The sequence below is a fragment of the Bos mutus genome, chromosome 11, assembly GCF_027580195.1.
Source record: "Bos mutus isolate GX-2022 chromosome 11, NWIPB_WYAK_1.1, whole genome shotgun sequence".
Lineage (NCBI taxonomy): Eukaryota > Metazoa > Chordata > Mammalia > Artiodactyla > Bovidae > Bos > Bos mutus.
Genome location: NC_091627.1, coordinates 3,428,189 through 3,442,636, shown reverse-complemented (window position 1 = coordinate 3,442,636; position 14,448 = coordinate 3,428,189). Strand labels below are relative to the sequence as shown.

Here is a 14,448-nt window from a genome sequence, read left to right as displayed (position 1 = left end):
TCCTAGCCCAGCCCGTGGCCATCAGACCTCTGCAGAGAGCAGGCCACATGTCTGGCCTGGCTGGAAGAAGCACCCCTCGCTCCCCCCACACCAAGGTCTCCTCCAAGGGCCCTCCACGAGGGAGCGCGGCAGTCAGCAGGACGAGGAGCCTGGGGTTGGGGGGGGGCAGTGCCGAAGCCCCTCTCCCATGATGCCCCCCTCCCAGCTGGGACATGCAAGAGGCTGGGGGTGGCTCAGCTTTGTGGGCTGGCGGGGGTGGGGGGGGGTGGGTCACACCTGCCTGGCAGGGGTGGGGGGAAAGGGAAGGCAGAGTGCAGGGAGTAGGGCTGGGGTGGGGGGCCTCTGGCCATGCCTGGGGGCCACCTGGGACTAGGTGGGGGGCGGCCCCTTGGTGTCTGGATGGGAGCACTTGGGACAGCCTGTGCCCCTTCCCTCAAACAGCAATGAAACTTCACAGTGAGCTTTCCAGCCTCAAACCAACAAAGCCCTTGGCCCCCAACCCCCGTCAACACCCTCTGCCCTGAAGCATTCCAGAACCTCTGCGCCTGCAAACCGCCTCCGCTCAGGCCTGTGCCCAGTGCCCACCTACCCATAGCCTCGGAGGTCCGTGCACCCTGGGCCTCTGAGCACATGTGGGGAGCCCAGCGCCCACCTGGCCCCCAGTTCCCTTCCTCCTCACCCTGGCTGCCCTTCCACAGGGGTGAGTGGGGCCCAGCCTGGGGTCTGGGACACAGACCCCCCCAGAGCCGAGGTGGGTCGGGGCAGGGACACCCCAGCCTCTCTTAATTTTTTTTTGTTCTTTTGTGTCTGAAAGTTTCCAAACCAAATATGAAATAGATCTGAATTAAGACGAAAACGAATAAACAAGCAAACATAAACCCAACGTGGCTGAGGGCTGCGAGGGCTGCACCACGGGCAGTGGCCCCACCCCACGGGGCAGCGGGCGGCCAGGCAGGAACCAGGGGGTGCTGGGCGGCCCGGGCCCTGGGTCCCAGGTGGACTGAGGGTCCGTGGAGCTGCGGGGGTCAGGCCCTGGGGCGCAGGGCAGGAGAGCAGACACAGCCAAGACCACTTCCTCTCACACACATGGACTAGCACAGCCCACCGCGGAGCCGTCACCACCGCCCTTGCACACACACACACACACACACACACACACACACACACGCATGCTCTGCACACACACACCCACACCCCACACACACGGTGGACCTGGCAGACCTGCTCCCCCAGTCTCAGGAAGAAGGTAAAACGGGGATTTGGCCCCTGGGGGCCTAGCCCTGGCCCGTAGCCCCAGAGGGGTGGGGGGGTCCCCGTCCCCAGGCGTGAGGACCGAGGACCCCAAAGCGCGTGTTCCCACCCCACAGGCCCCCGGCCTCATCCCGGGCAGGGGGAGGGAGGGGGGGGTGGGAGGCCGGCAGAGCCAGGCACCGGGGCCTGGGGGCCTCTCACCCCCTCCCCACGCGGGGGAAGAGGAGCTACAACTTGGAGACTAACCTCTCGAATATCAAAAAGGAGCCCCTGGGACCTTTCTCGCAACTAGGTCGCCAGTGGCCTAATCGGTTTACAGTATAACGAATGCATTTGTTTCCTTCATAAATTTTAAATACAAGCAGAATAAAAATCACATTTTTTTCAGGCAACAGTAGCAGTTCAGTAGGTAAGTGGCTTGATCACATTTGTCTGTATTAGTAACGCATGCAAGCAGCTTCCGTACCCGCCTGGGCGCCGGTCCGCCTGGGGCTCCTCCCTACAAGGGCCCCGCGTAACGGGCCTTCCGGTCTCCTCCCCGGGGCCGGCGTGGCGGGCCGGCTGCTGCTGGCGCTGCCCTGCTCGAAGGGCTGCGGGGGGCTCTGGCCATCGGCGGGCAGCGGCTCGGGCGCGGCCACCTCCTGGATGACCGAGCCGGCCCCGTCGGCCTCCTCGCCGGCCTCGAAGGCGGGGTTGGCGGAGGCGGCCAGGTCGACGTTCACGGCGTCAGTTCTCAGGGCCACGATGGCGGCGGCCTCGCCCCGCCGCTCGGCGTAGATGCGCTGCTCGAACACCTGCGCGGCGGCCGGCGGGAACTCGGGGTCCAGGGGCGCGCCGGCCGCCGAGGAGCCCATGACCGTGCGGTACATCTCCACGCCCTCGGGCAGCATGGACTTGATCTTGGGCAGCCAGCGCTTGCGCACGCGGCGGGCGTTGGTACACATGTCCGCGGCGATGACGTTCATCTCGCTCTCCTTGAAGCTGGGGGCGAAGTTCTGACAGTACACTGCAAGGACAGGGCGGCAGGGCAGGGTGAGCGGCCACCCACCCGCAGGAATCCCAGGACCCCACCCTCCGCCTCCCCAGGGGCCTTGGGGCGGGGCGTGCTCTGGGCTGGAGCAGCCACTCTGGCCAGTGGAGGGGGGGATCCTTCTCCACCCTGCGTCCCTCTGGCAAAGGAGGCCACGTGGCCACTCAGGCCTCTCCTGGGGCAGTTTGAAGACCAGCGGTCAGTCACCCTTCTCCCTGCTGGAGGCCCCGTCCCACTCCTCTGGGGGTGGGTCTCTCTGGGCTCTAGATGGACTGAAGGGCCGGCAAGGAGTGAGGAGGGTGCTGGCTCATGCCTGCTCTCAGCCCAGCCCGCGGCAGCGGCATCGTGTTTGACAATAATGACCCACCCTCTCCTCCTTTCTGTTCCAGAAGCCAGGAGACCCAGCTCTCCACAAACAGCAGGGAACTCAGAGGCGGGTCCCCCAGAGTGAGCCCCCCGCCACTGTGAGCCCTGCTTCCAGGCGGGCCAGCCCCACCCCGCCTGCCTCCTCTCAGAGCCCTGCCAGCACCGCATGCTCTGGGATGCAATAACCTGCTGCAAAGGCCCCTCTTTGCTCTAAACAGAATTAGCCTCATGGGAGAGATTCTTTTAAGCAAGAAAACTAAGACAGTGTTTCAGGAAGACGAGATCAGCTGGTCTGGCCCAGGCCGGGCACGGGTGGCTTCTTCCTTGTCCCAGGGCAGGGGTGGCTGGGTGGGTGGGGGGTTTCAGGGATGGGGGCGGCGGCAGTCTGCCACCAAGATGGACCCGGTTCCGCCCCCACACACCCAGGAGCGGGAGGCAGAAGCAGGCCGAGCAGATGGCAAAGGCTCAAAATAACCCCCAAATGTAAATAAGGGGTTTTGTTCAAAAAGGAAAATTAGATCTATTTCACATATTAAAATAGTTTCGCAGCTGAATTCATCACGCTTGGAAACCTACCAAGAACGTTCACACCTCGAGCCCGGGCTCCCGCGAGCTGTTCTTTTCTCCCCGTCGACCCCAAGACCGGCTCCCTCTGGGAGAAGCCGCCTTTCCCAGGCTGAGATCCAGGGATCTGGTGCCTCCTGGAGATGCCCGCCCCCCTCTAGTGACCCCCCCAGCCCTCCTCTTACGTTTCACAGCGTTCAGGACGCGGCTGTCCAGCGGCTTGCGGCTCGGGTCGCTGGTGGACGAACGGATGCCTGTGCCACAGCTGTTGGCCAGCGTGTTCCTGGTGGAGGGGCGGGCAGGGGAGGCAGCGTGAGGCGGCGGCAGGAGGGGATGCCACCCACCTGCGCACGCGCCCCACCCACGGTCTGCTGCTTATCTTCCCGGGGGGTCGGGGTGAGGGGCAGGCCCCCCACTCCCCATGACGTGCAGCCAGCATGCTTCTTCACTTGGGGGTGAAGCCCTCCCCAGGCCCCGGGCTGACACAGGCGTGGAGCTGGGAAGGTGCAGGCCCTACACGCACAGCCTCGCCTAGAGGGGACGAGGCTTCTGCGCCCGCCTGCCCGCAGGGACCTACCTGTCGAAGAAGGTGGCGAGGAGGCGGCGCAGGAGCACCTTGTGCTTCACACCCGCACACAGGTGGCAGTTCATCAGCTGCCCACGCGTGATGTAGACACCAGAGCCTGCGGCCGTCAGACACAGAGAGACAGAGAGGCCCTCAGGCCCAGACCCAGGGCTGCAGGGCCCAGGACGGGCGGACTGCAGGTGAGGGGGAGGCAGGGGGCAGGCGGGGCCTTCCCGACACTGACAGCACCCCTACTCCAGGCCCGGGGACCCCAGGGTGCCCCAGGCCGTCCTTGCTCCCTCGGGGTCCTGTCTCCAGGAGGAGGGCGCCTTGGTCACTCGCTTCCATGGGGCGGTCCCCAAACTGCCTTCCGGCCCTCGGGGGAACTGCCCTGGGTGTGGGTTTGGGTAAACCCCTGTCTTGCACCTCAGCTGCTCCCCGATCAAAGAACTGCGGGCAGGGGTGGGAGGTGGAGTCATGGAGCTCAGGGAGGGGCTCCCCGGCCCAGCACTGACCCTCCCTCCAGCCCAGCGCAAAGGCAGGACTACGCACCCTGCAGTGCTGTTCGCCCCAGGGAGCCCGGTCAGACTGGGCCCACCCAGGGCTCAGCCAACGAAGGGCAGGGATGACCGCAGGCTCAGGCTGCTGGAGCCCCGGTTCACCCCAGATGGTTCACCCCGGATGCTGCCCATGGAGAAAGGAGCTTAGGCCAGAGGCAGTGTCCCCAGCTGGGAGCCACAGGTGTGAAGAACGCAGAAGGGCAGGGAAGCGCTGGGCACAGGCACAGGGAGCCTCCAGGGCCTCTTTGGGCCTTTGTCTACGATAGAGTATGTACTGAAGCATCTTAGTGAAAAGCAGGAACAAGGCAGCCCTCCCTTCTGCGGGGGCAGAGCAGAAGGCGGGAGGACACCCTGGGAAGACGTGACTCGCCAGCTCGGGGGTGGGGGGCCTTCCCTGGCTTCACACTTTGTCCCCACCACGAGCCAGGTCTCCAGGGACACCCGTAGCCACGGGGCCAAGAAGCATGTGGCTGATGCTGGATGCAGACCTCCATCGGATGCCCCGGCCAAGACACACTGAGTGTCCCCAAGGGCCTCATCCCGCAAGGTCTGCAGAGCCTCAAACCCAGCAGCGAGACGGGTCACCCTGAGCCACATGGGCCGGACAGCCGCCTCGCAGTGGGGAGATCTGCAAAGGGGGACCAGCAGGAGGCTTGGGGCTGGGGAGGGACCCAGCCAGGGAAGGTGGCCGGCCCACACCCCTCCCCAGCCCAAACAGGCCTCCCCGGAGACCATGCCCACCCACCCCCAGGGCTCCAAGGAACCTGCCCACTCTGAGTCCATCCCAGTCCAATGCGGACAGTCCTGGAACTCAGGAGCTGGGCCCTTGCTGGAACGGTAACAGCCGGCATGGGGGCAGGGCAAGTGGGGTATGGCCAGGGGCACCCTCACCCCACCCAGGCCCGTCCAGACCAGCTAACACCGCCTGGCGACTCTCCTGTCGGCTAAAAAGGCCAGGTGGCCCGCTGAGGCGTGGTTTGAGCAGCGAGGATGTCTCGGGCAGAAAAACCCCACGAAGCTGCCCAGGAGCGGCAGGCGGGGTGCTGGACAGGAGTGGGGGCCCAGTGGCCCATGAATTCTCATCTCACTGCTAGACAGCCTTAAACATCTGCAAGGAGGGACGTCCCTGGCCGTCCACTGGTTAGGACTCTGCGCTCTCACTGCCAGGCCATGGTCAGGAAACTAAGATCCCACAAGACTTGTGGCTTGGCCGAGGGGGTGTGGGGGTTGGAATCCACAAGGAGCCGTGAGGCCCAATGAATTCCAACACTGAGAAGATAAATGTTTCCAACAGGCACCAGCCCTAATGGGCTTTGGATCCCACTGCGTTGTCTGTTTTTATAGAAAAAGCGGGTCCATCTAGGAGCCGCTGTGTGGAAGCTGGCGACACTGGCCCTTGAACGTGGCCTCTGGACACTCGGGAGCTGGGGGGGGGCGGGGGCGGGGGGGGGCCGGCAAACTCTACAGGACTTGGTTTTAGCCACGACCTAAATTAAAACACAGTCGTGATTGCGGCCCCTGCCAATCAGAAGCCCGACCAGCCCAGGGGATTCAATTAAAATGCTAAATTAATTCAATTGAATAACTCCTCTTCGTGACACATTCTTCTAAAAGGAAATTAAGAGGAAATTTAAGATGTTCTTTTTTTTTCGTTTGTTTGACTGACTGGTGATGAGTAACGCTGTTCACAGCTCCGAAGGAAAAACAAAAGGGGAGGGCCTCTGCAGACAGCAGATGCGGTGGGGCGGGGCCTCACCTGCCACCAGCTCCAGCTTCTCGCCAGGGTCCCCCTCGGAGTAGAGCTTGGGGTGGCAGCGGTACCCGATCTGGCTGATGAGGCTGGCGGGCAGGGCCACCAGGTCGCGGCGGATCAGGACGCAGGAGCGGCTCTCCAGCGGCACCGGCTCCGGCTTCTCTTGCACTGTGGACACAGGACCGCCCGGTCAGGGGCGTCCCAGCCAAGCCCTGGGGCCACAGACGGGGAGAACGGCCCTCCTCCACCCAGGCCAGTGTGAGGGCTGCTCTGCGCCCGCCCTCCCTGTCCACCAGCTGCTGCCCCTGCAGAACCCGAGAGAGTAGATAGGGCAGGTGGGGGGATGTCCAGTCCGGTCCAGGAGGCTCCCGGGGCGGGGCAGTGTCCACCAGGCCTCGGAGGACAGCCCGGTAGAGGCGGAGCAGCCGCCTCTGCTGGGGGAGCAAAGGCTCGGGGAGGGGACAGACCTCGTCTTGTCAGCCCCCCACCCAGCCGCTCCTCACAGCAGCCCCTTGCCACACAGCCCCTCTGCCAGTGGGCGCTGCGCCCTCTGCTCCTGGCCAAGAGTGGCTCCATCAATACCATCCAGCAGTGAAGCCGGGGGCGTGGCAGAGCCAGGCAGGGCAGACGCCATGTCTCCACGGCCAGCTCCAAGCCTCTGAGCCTTCAGGGAATGTTCCTGACAGATCACCACTCGGGGAGCACTCAGGGACCCCCAGGCGTGCCAGAACTGCAGCTCTGATGGGGTGGCAGGCGTGGGGGAGGCCCCCTGACGCTCCCCTGACCGAACCCCACCCTGAGCTCAAGCACACCCCACCCCCATGCCAGGCCAGCCTCCCAACCACCCCCTACTCTCCCACCCCCTGCAGGGTCTCTTGAGGCCTGGTTGGGGTTTCCTCTAGTGCTCGGGATGGAGGGGTGGGTCCTTTGGGCACTTGGTGGGCACCCAGCACACCCCTGTGCCTCACCAGGTGTTGGGAGGCTGAAGGGGAAGCCGAGGGCTTGCCCCCTGCCCACAGGAGTGCCCAGCCAGCAGCCAAGGCAGGGTGAGGGCAGAGGCCGCATGGAGGACTCCACCATGGACAGGACCCCCACTTGCCAGGCTCCATCCCCCAGCACCCTTCAAGCAGGCCCCCGGTTCTTGCCCCTGCCTGTCCCCCTCTCCCCCATGTCCCCCCTCTCCCCAATGCCCCTGCCCTGTTTTCCTGCCTGGCACCAATTCCCCCCAGCACTGTGTGCCCAGGCCTCTCAGCAGGATCAGCAAGAGGCCCGCACCCAGCAAGCCTCCACGCAGACCTGCAGACTGGCACCTTCACCCTGGTTCACGCTCACACTCGGCCATGAGTCTGCCCTCTTCACCCTGCTGCTGCGGCCAGAAGGCAGGGCCAGTGCCTGCCTCGTCTGTGTCCCCAGCACACGGGCACACCCGGTCATTCCTGGGAGGGCCACTGCCCCGGCAACTGTGTGGGTGAGAACCCCAGCTGCTCTGGGGCAGGCCACCACACGTCTGGCAGAGCAGCACGGCCTACAGGGGAGCCCAGGGCCCGACCCCTCCCTTACCCACCCGGCACCCAGGCAACGTCTACAGCTTGGATAGGGCCCCAGGCTGCTCCGGTGGACAGCGGGTGGGTCTTCCCTGCTGAGAGCAGTGGCTCTTGTCAGCAGCCTTGATGAGCCCTGGGCAGGGCAGGAGGGCACAGCTCATCAGACCCACCAGAACTTAGACAGCCGGAGGGTGGGGGTCAAGGACGCTAGGGGCTGGACGGTCTCCTCTGGGCAGGGGCTCAGGGGCGGAGTCTGTTGGGGAGGTGCCATGACCACTCCCAGAGGGTCAGAGGCAGCCCCTTGGGCTGGCCAGTGCCCCCTGCCCTCTGTACTGTGACACCCCGTTGGGCTCACAGGGCAATTCAGCAGGGACACCTGAGCCTGGGGAGGGAGGAGACCAGGTGGGGCTGGGAGAAGGACCTGGAAGCCACACGGGGGCTGCTGTAAAGGGGCTTTGGGAGGGGTGGTGTCAAGGAAGGGTTGCAGCCCCAGAGCTGGAGCAGGTGAGCGTGCATTAGCCCCAGGTTATCTCTGCACCAATCTCTCGTGGGGGAAGGTCAGGGCGACCCAGGCCCTAGGGAACCAGCATTTTGTAAACCACAGGGCGAGTTCCACGGGGTAAGGTAGGGTGGTCAGTCCCATCCCTGAGGATGGGTTGGGGACCCACCTGTTGCTCTTGCTGCCTCACCCAGGGTCCGGGATCACTCACGCTGGAGTCACCCTCAATTCCCAGCAGGGTCCCCCAGGGCCCCCTCTACCCTGTCCCCACAGAGCTCAGCCCTTCCTGGGGAGGCGCCTGCCAACATGCACAGGGTGAGCATGGTACCCGGTGCCTTTGGCCCGGAAGGGGCCAACTCTAGGGCAAAGGAGGGAGCCTCCCGGGAGCTCAGATCAGGGCAGAAGCCAGAAGGGTGGCCGCTCTGGGGGTCGGGCAGCATCTCCCACCTGGCATGTTCGGGGAATGCTGGGCGGGGCGGGTTAGGGGGGTGTGTGGGGCAGAATGGCAGAGAGCCGTCAGAATCTTCCAAACCCGGAATTACCCAGGGGCTTGGGGAGCGCGGAAAAACAACCCGGATGATATTTTAAAACATAATTACCCAGCCCGCCACCCCCCCACCCCAGCCCGCTGTGATTACGCTCACAGACTTGGAGCAGAGCGCCAACGCTGGCGCCGTGGCATTTACATAAAGAGCGCTCGCCAGCAGAAATAATCCCATGCACAACCCTCGGCCTCGATGTTTCTCCAAACAGCAGAAGTTGTTTGTGCTCCGCACGCTCCCCCCCCCCACCCCAGCCCGGCTCCCCGAGAGCCAGAGGCTGTCAGATCCAGAACAACCAAAAGAGCCTCTTCTATTTCTGCTCCGGCACGTGCCGGATACTGCGCCAGCTAAAAATACCCCCCTGAGCGGCAGCGCATCTGGAAAGGTGCTCCGATTGCTCCGCACACCCCCGGCCCTAAACTACCCTCTGCTGGGTCGGAGCTGAGCCTCTAGCAGCCTCCGTTCTGGGAGGGGTTGTCGAGTCACAGAGAGGCTCCAGGAGCCCAGGAGAGCCTGTGCACCCGAGCTCAGTGACGGGGCCCCTCCAGCAGCCCTGGTGGCCTTGCGCAGGTCACCAGGCCTTTGACAGTGCCTGAGGGCAAGGGCAGTGGGAGATGCTCACTGGGCTGCGTGCAGGGGTCACACCCAGCGCCCCCGCACTGGGGTGGGGGAACCTGCCGGCCTCCTGCTGCCCCAAGACCCGGGCAGCCGCCTGCAGTGTCAGCGGCCCCGTTTCCACCCCTTTATGATGCTGGTTTCTAGGGTCATGGGCTCCAAATAGTTAGCCCTGTGAAATCTGGTGGGAAGCACGTGAAAGCCATTAGCCACTTGCATGGGGAGGTGAGCGTCTGCCCTGCATGAGGGCGGGTGAGTCATGGTCATAAGGGTCCCGATGGAAGGTTCTGGAACAGAAGCTCAGGTGGACAAACGGGCAGCAGAATCGAGGCCTTGGGGCTGGAGAGAACACCAGTGCATCCACGGGGCAGGCGGTGGACCCTGTCGGGGGAAGAGGGGTCCCTGCAGTGCCTTCAAGACTCTGCTGCCCACCTGCCCAGGACACTGAACCCAGAGGGGAGAGACGTCACGCGAGCGAGGTGACACGGATGCCACAGCCTGCAGGACGCATCGCGTGAGGGCCTGGGACTGAGGGAGGGGAAGGGGGACAGAGCTTCGGCCTGCGAAGAAGATGGCGGTGACGGTTACATACGCGAACCCGCTTGGTTCTGTGCTCTTACAAGTGGTTCTAACAGTAAATCTTCTCTTCGGTATCCTCTGCCACGATAAAAACCCTTTTTCAAAGGAATGAATGGAAGGAGGGAAACTGGGAGCGTCACGCTGCCCACAGCCCGAAACGTCCTCAACCTCCTGAGGGTCACGGGCAGGGAATCTGAAGAACGTGCTGAACCTTCTGCACGGGCAGTGCACAGCAAGACGCCCGGCCCCAGGGTGCCATCACATGCAGGAGGCTCAGCGGGGCCTGTTCTCGTCCCCAAGTGCAGGTGCGTCCCGGCATCACCATCAGAGCCCCGCCAACACCATGGCCACCCACAGGTGCCCAGGCTGCCCTGGTCCAGCCACTGGGGGGCCCTGTTGAGGTGGGGCAGGGCGGGGAGGGGGCAGAGAAGGTGATGTCCGCTCCACAAAAGTGTATGCCATTTGTTCAGATGGCAGAATAAGAAACCGAGCCCCTAGTCCTTCATGATACAGAAAAACACAAATGAAAACCAAACGGAAAGAAGAACACGGCCCCACGCGACCCAATGCTGGTGGTGACCAAGCCTGCCAGACACAGCACACGGCCCAGAGCCAGACCCACGTGAGTGAGCTCGACCAATGCGTGACAAACGTGCACAGGGCCCGGCGGGGGAGGCGACAGGCTCCCAACAAGGATCACGCACGAGTCACACGCAGGCGCAGCCAAGCCGAGCACCCGCAAGCCCAGCCAGCACCTTGTGTGAAGACGAACCCAAGTGGGCTGCAGAGCTGAATGTAAACACAAACCCAGAGAACTTTCGGCAGCAAATCTGCAACCTTGGGTTTAGCTAAAAACCTAGACAGAACCCCAAAAGCACAATCACTAAGTTAAATAAGAAACTAAACATCATCACAATGAAAAAAAACTCGTTGTCTACAAAAGATGACCAAGGCAAGATCTGTAAAGTATGTGCCTGACAGAGGAAGACCCTAGGGAAGACAAGGGAAACTCAACCGGAGCAGAACAAACAATTCAACTTTAAAAACGGGCAGAAGAGCTGACCAGATACGTTAGCAGAGAGAACACAGACAGCGAATCAGCACAAGATGCTCATCACAAGCCCTTGCTGCTAAGTCACTTCAGTCGTATCCAACTCTGTGCGACCCCATAGACGGCAGCCCACCAGGCTCCCCTGTCCCTGGGATTCTCCAGGCAAGATCGCTGGAGTGGCTTGCCATTTCCTTCTCCAATGCATGGAAGTGAAAAGTGAAAGTGAAGTCGCTCAGTCGTGTCCGACTCTTAGCGACCCCATGGACTGCAGCCCACCAGGCTCCTCCATCCATGGGATTTTCCAGGCAAGAGTACTGGAGTGGGGTGCCATTGCCTTCTCCGCACAAGCCCTCAGAAAAATGGAAATTAAAGCCACGCTGAGACAACACTCCTTGAGGTTAGGACGGCTCGGTGGGACCCAAGCACCGCGAGGACCCAGGGTCCCTGGAACAGTCACGCACCCGCATGCCCAAGCATGAGAACGAGATGGCATAGGCCGCTGGGAACCCCGAGGCCATTTGTTACGAAGTTAGACGTGTGCTGTGCTGAGCCAGCACTCGGCTTCCAGGTGTTTACCTAGGAGAAGAGAGAGAGATGAGCGCCCGACGCCCGGAAGCCTGTGCAGAAATGCCCGCACGGCTCTGTTCACAGACGCCAGCTGGAAACACCCAACATCCCGCATCAGGGGAAGGGACAGCCGGGGAGCCGTCCACATGACGGTCACCACGGGGCCACGAGGTACAAATGGTTGATGCAGTCTGGATGGATTCCAGGTTCGCATGGCCAGTGGAGGACTGGTGTCCAGGGTTACCTCCAGGGCGGGTCCACGCGGAGGGCGCGGCCAAAGACACAGCCAGCACCCGGGGGACAGAGGAGAGGGGCTGCCAGGGCGGGGGGTGGGGGTGGCCATCAGAGCAGCGTGGGCGAGTCCCGGGGCCCTGGAGGCTGGTTGACGGAGCTCTTCCGGGTGGTGGACGCTCAGGTCACACCACCTGGTGCCCGGGAGGCCGCCCAGCCCCCTTCTGCTCAGCTCCAGGTGGCTTCCACTCACGACAAACACACCACAGGTGGGCAATCTGGCTCGTCCCTGCAGCTGCCAGCTCGGTACCAACTGGACCCGCAGTTTTTAAAGGGCCACACCCGTGATGGACATCCGTGTGCTGGACACCCTGTCATCCTCCCAGGAACAGGCCAGGTGGGTTTCCTGCAGGTACACGCAGGCCCAGGTGGGAGGGATGGGGTGAGCATCCGCAGCCATCGTCCCGCCTTTCCGTGCCTCCTACGTAACCGTGACGCACCAGAGAGTAAGATGCGTCTCGTTTCTCGGATTTAAAACGTCGGGGGCAGGATGCATCCAAGAACCAGTGTAATTTGGCACTTGGGGTAAAAAAAGGAGCAGAAGTCTGGAAAGGAAGAAAAATAAAGGTGGAAACAGAAATTCGAGGCCACGGCTGCGGAGGACCTATGCGCAAACCCTGGCCAGCAGACCCCCGGAGCGGGTCACGAAGGGACCCGTGTGGGTCTCGGGGGCCCCACACTCGGGAAGTTCTGGGCTCAGCTGCTGGAAAGACACGGGGGTTGCAGAGGCCTGTCCCTGGATGGTGCCCCAGCCAGACCTGGTGACCGGCCCCTCTGGGACAGCTCGGAACCCTGACACTCCCCCTGGGCAGCTCCACACCCTACTTGGCCCGCCCCACTCAGACCTGGGTTCTGTTTGTTGTTTTTTGCCTCCTGTGTCCGAGTCTGGCCCTGGGAGACCCCACCAGTCGCCTGTCTGGCCTCCCATCCCCCAGAGAGAGCCCAGCAGCTTCTCCCATCGCCACTCTGACCGTGTGCCTCTTCTGTCCCCCATCCTTCCGTCCAGTGCTGACTTAAGAGACGCTCGCAGGCCCGCTGCCCGCCCGTGGATGCCAGGCCGACCGGGGACGCTGCTGGGGACCAGAGTGGGAGGCGAGGGGCCATGAGGGTGGGTGGCTTTCCACCGCACGATCGTTCTGCACTCTAATAAAGCACGCACAGGCGCTTCCCCAGCGGTCCAGTGGCTCCCGATGCTGGGCGCCCGGGTTCGATCCCTGATTGGGAACTAAGATTCTGCATGCCGCACAGCACGGCCAAAAAAAAGGACACAGGGGAAGCAGACCGGTAGAGATGGTCATACTAAGTAAGGCAGACAAAGACAGGTATCAGATGACATCATTTATACGCAGAATCTCAAAAACCCACACAAATGGACTTACAGACACACATTAACAGACTCACAGACACAGAAAACAAGCTTATGGTTAGAAAGGGGAAGGGAAGGGAGGGATAAATTAGGCATTTGGGATCAACATATATACGGTTCTATATATAAAACATAAACCACAAGGACCTACTACATAGGAGAGGGAACTCAACTCAGTATTCTGTAATGAGCTGAAACGGGAAAAGCATTTGAAAAAGAACAGACACCCGCGTGTTGCGTAACGAACCACTCAGCTGCACGCCTGAAACTAACACATTACAAATCGGACGGAGAATAGTGGCTGTCCCACAGGGTGGGGTGGGGGGTGACCGCTGGGAGCAGCAAGCCCAAGGAGAGGGGCCAGCAGCTAGGGGCCGGGCAGACAGACAGAGGGGTCGAGAGCCCGCAGAGACTCCGGGGGTCCTGGCCAGGGAGCCGGCACCTGGACGCAGCTTCCCAAGTTCTCTTCGGTGTATCTGCCGACCGCTAAGTAGCACGCGTGCAGAACCAGAGGCAGAAAAGCCATTGCCAAGAAACAGAAAAACAACTTAAGTCAGGAATGTGGTGTCCCACGTGAGCTAGACAAGCATCGGGTGTGAGGGCCTGCAGAGGAGGCGGTGCTCGGGGGACACCAAGGACTTCACCAAGACCCGGGAACAGCCGGGGCCCACGAGCAGGGCGGCCAGGAGCGCCCCACCGGACTTACTCCAGCAGGTCACACCACTTCCTGACAAACCCGAGGGTCTCTCGTGAAGGCCTCTAAAGACAGGTCCCAGACCCTGTGAGGAGCAGCTCTGCTTAGAGCTTCCAAAATGTATTCACACGTCATGAAGCGTTCAATAAAAAAATCACCAGGGGGACTTCACGGTGGTCCAGTGGTTAAGATCCCGCCTGCCAACGCAGGGGACACAGGTTCAATCCCTGATCCGAGAAGATCCCGCACGCTGCAGGGCTATAACCACTGAAGCCCCGAGAAGCCACCACTGCACCTAGAGGAAGCCGACGAGCAGCGACAAAGACCCAGCGCAGTCAGAAATGAGAGATTAAGAAAAAACTCACCATCCACAAAAAGACATTCGATCGGACCCACAGGCGATCTGGAACAGAATATAGGCAGAGTCTGTCTTTCAAATAACCTCTCTTCATGTGTGCAAGGAATGTACAAGACGCAGAATTTCACCAGAAAACTAGAATCAGTAAAAAAAATCAAATGCTAGGAAGATGATTGGTTCAGGAGTAAATTAAACAGAGCAGATGAGAAGATTGGTGAACCGGAAAATAACTCAGTCCAAAACATCCAGACGG

General features: G+C 61.9%; 1 protein-coding gene across 1 annotated transcript in view; it reads right to left on the bottom strand.

Moving 5' to 3' along the window:
* Positions 1-324: 324 nt before the first annotated feature.
* The window catches only part of NACC2 (NACC family member 2), a 38,317-nt gene continuing 24,193 nt past the window's right edge, over positions 325-14,448 (bottom strand). Inside the window, 4 exon segments of the mRNA XM_070378751.1 lie at positions 325-2,257; positions 3,397-3,494; positions 3,789-3,894; positions 6,093-6,257. Coding sequence (XP_070234852.1) covers positions 1,689-2,257; positions 3,397-3,494; positions 3,789-3,894; positions 6,093-6,257 — 938 coding nt within the window. The 3' untranslated portion in view covers positions 325-1,688.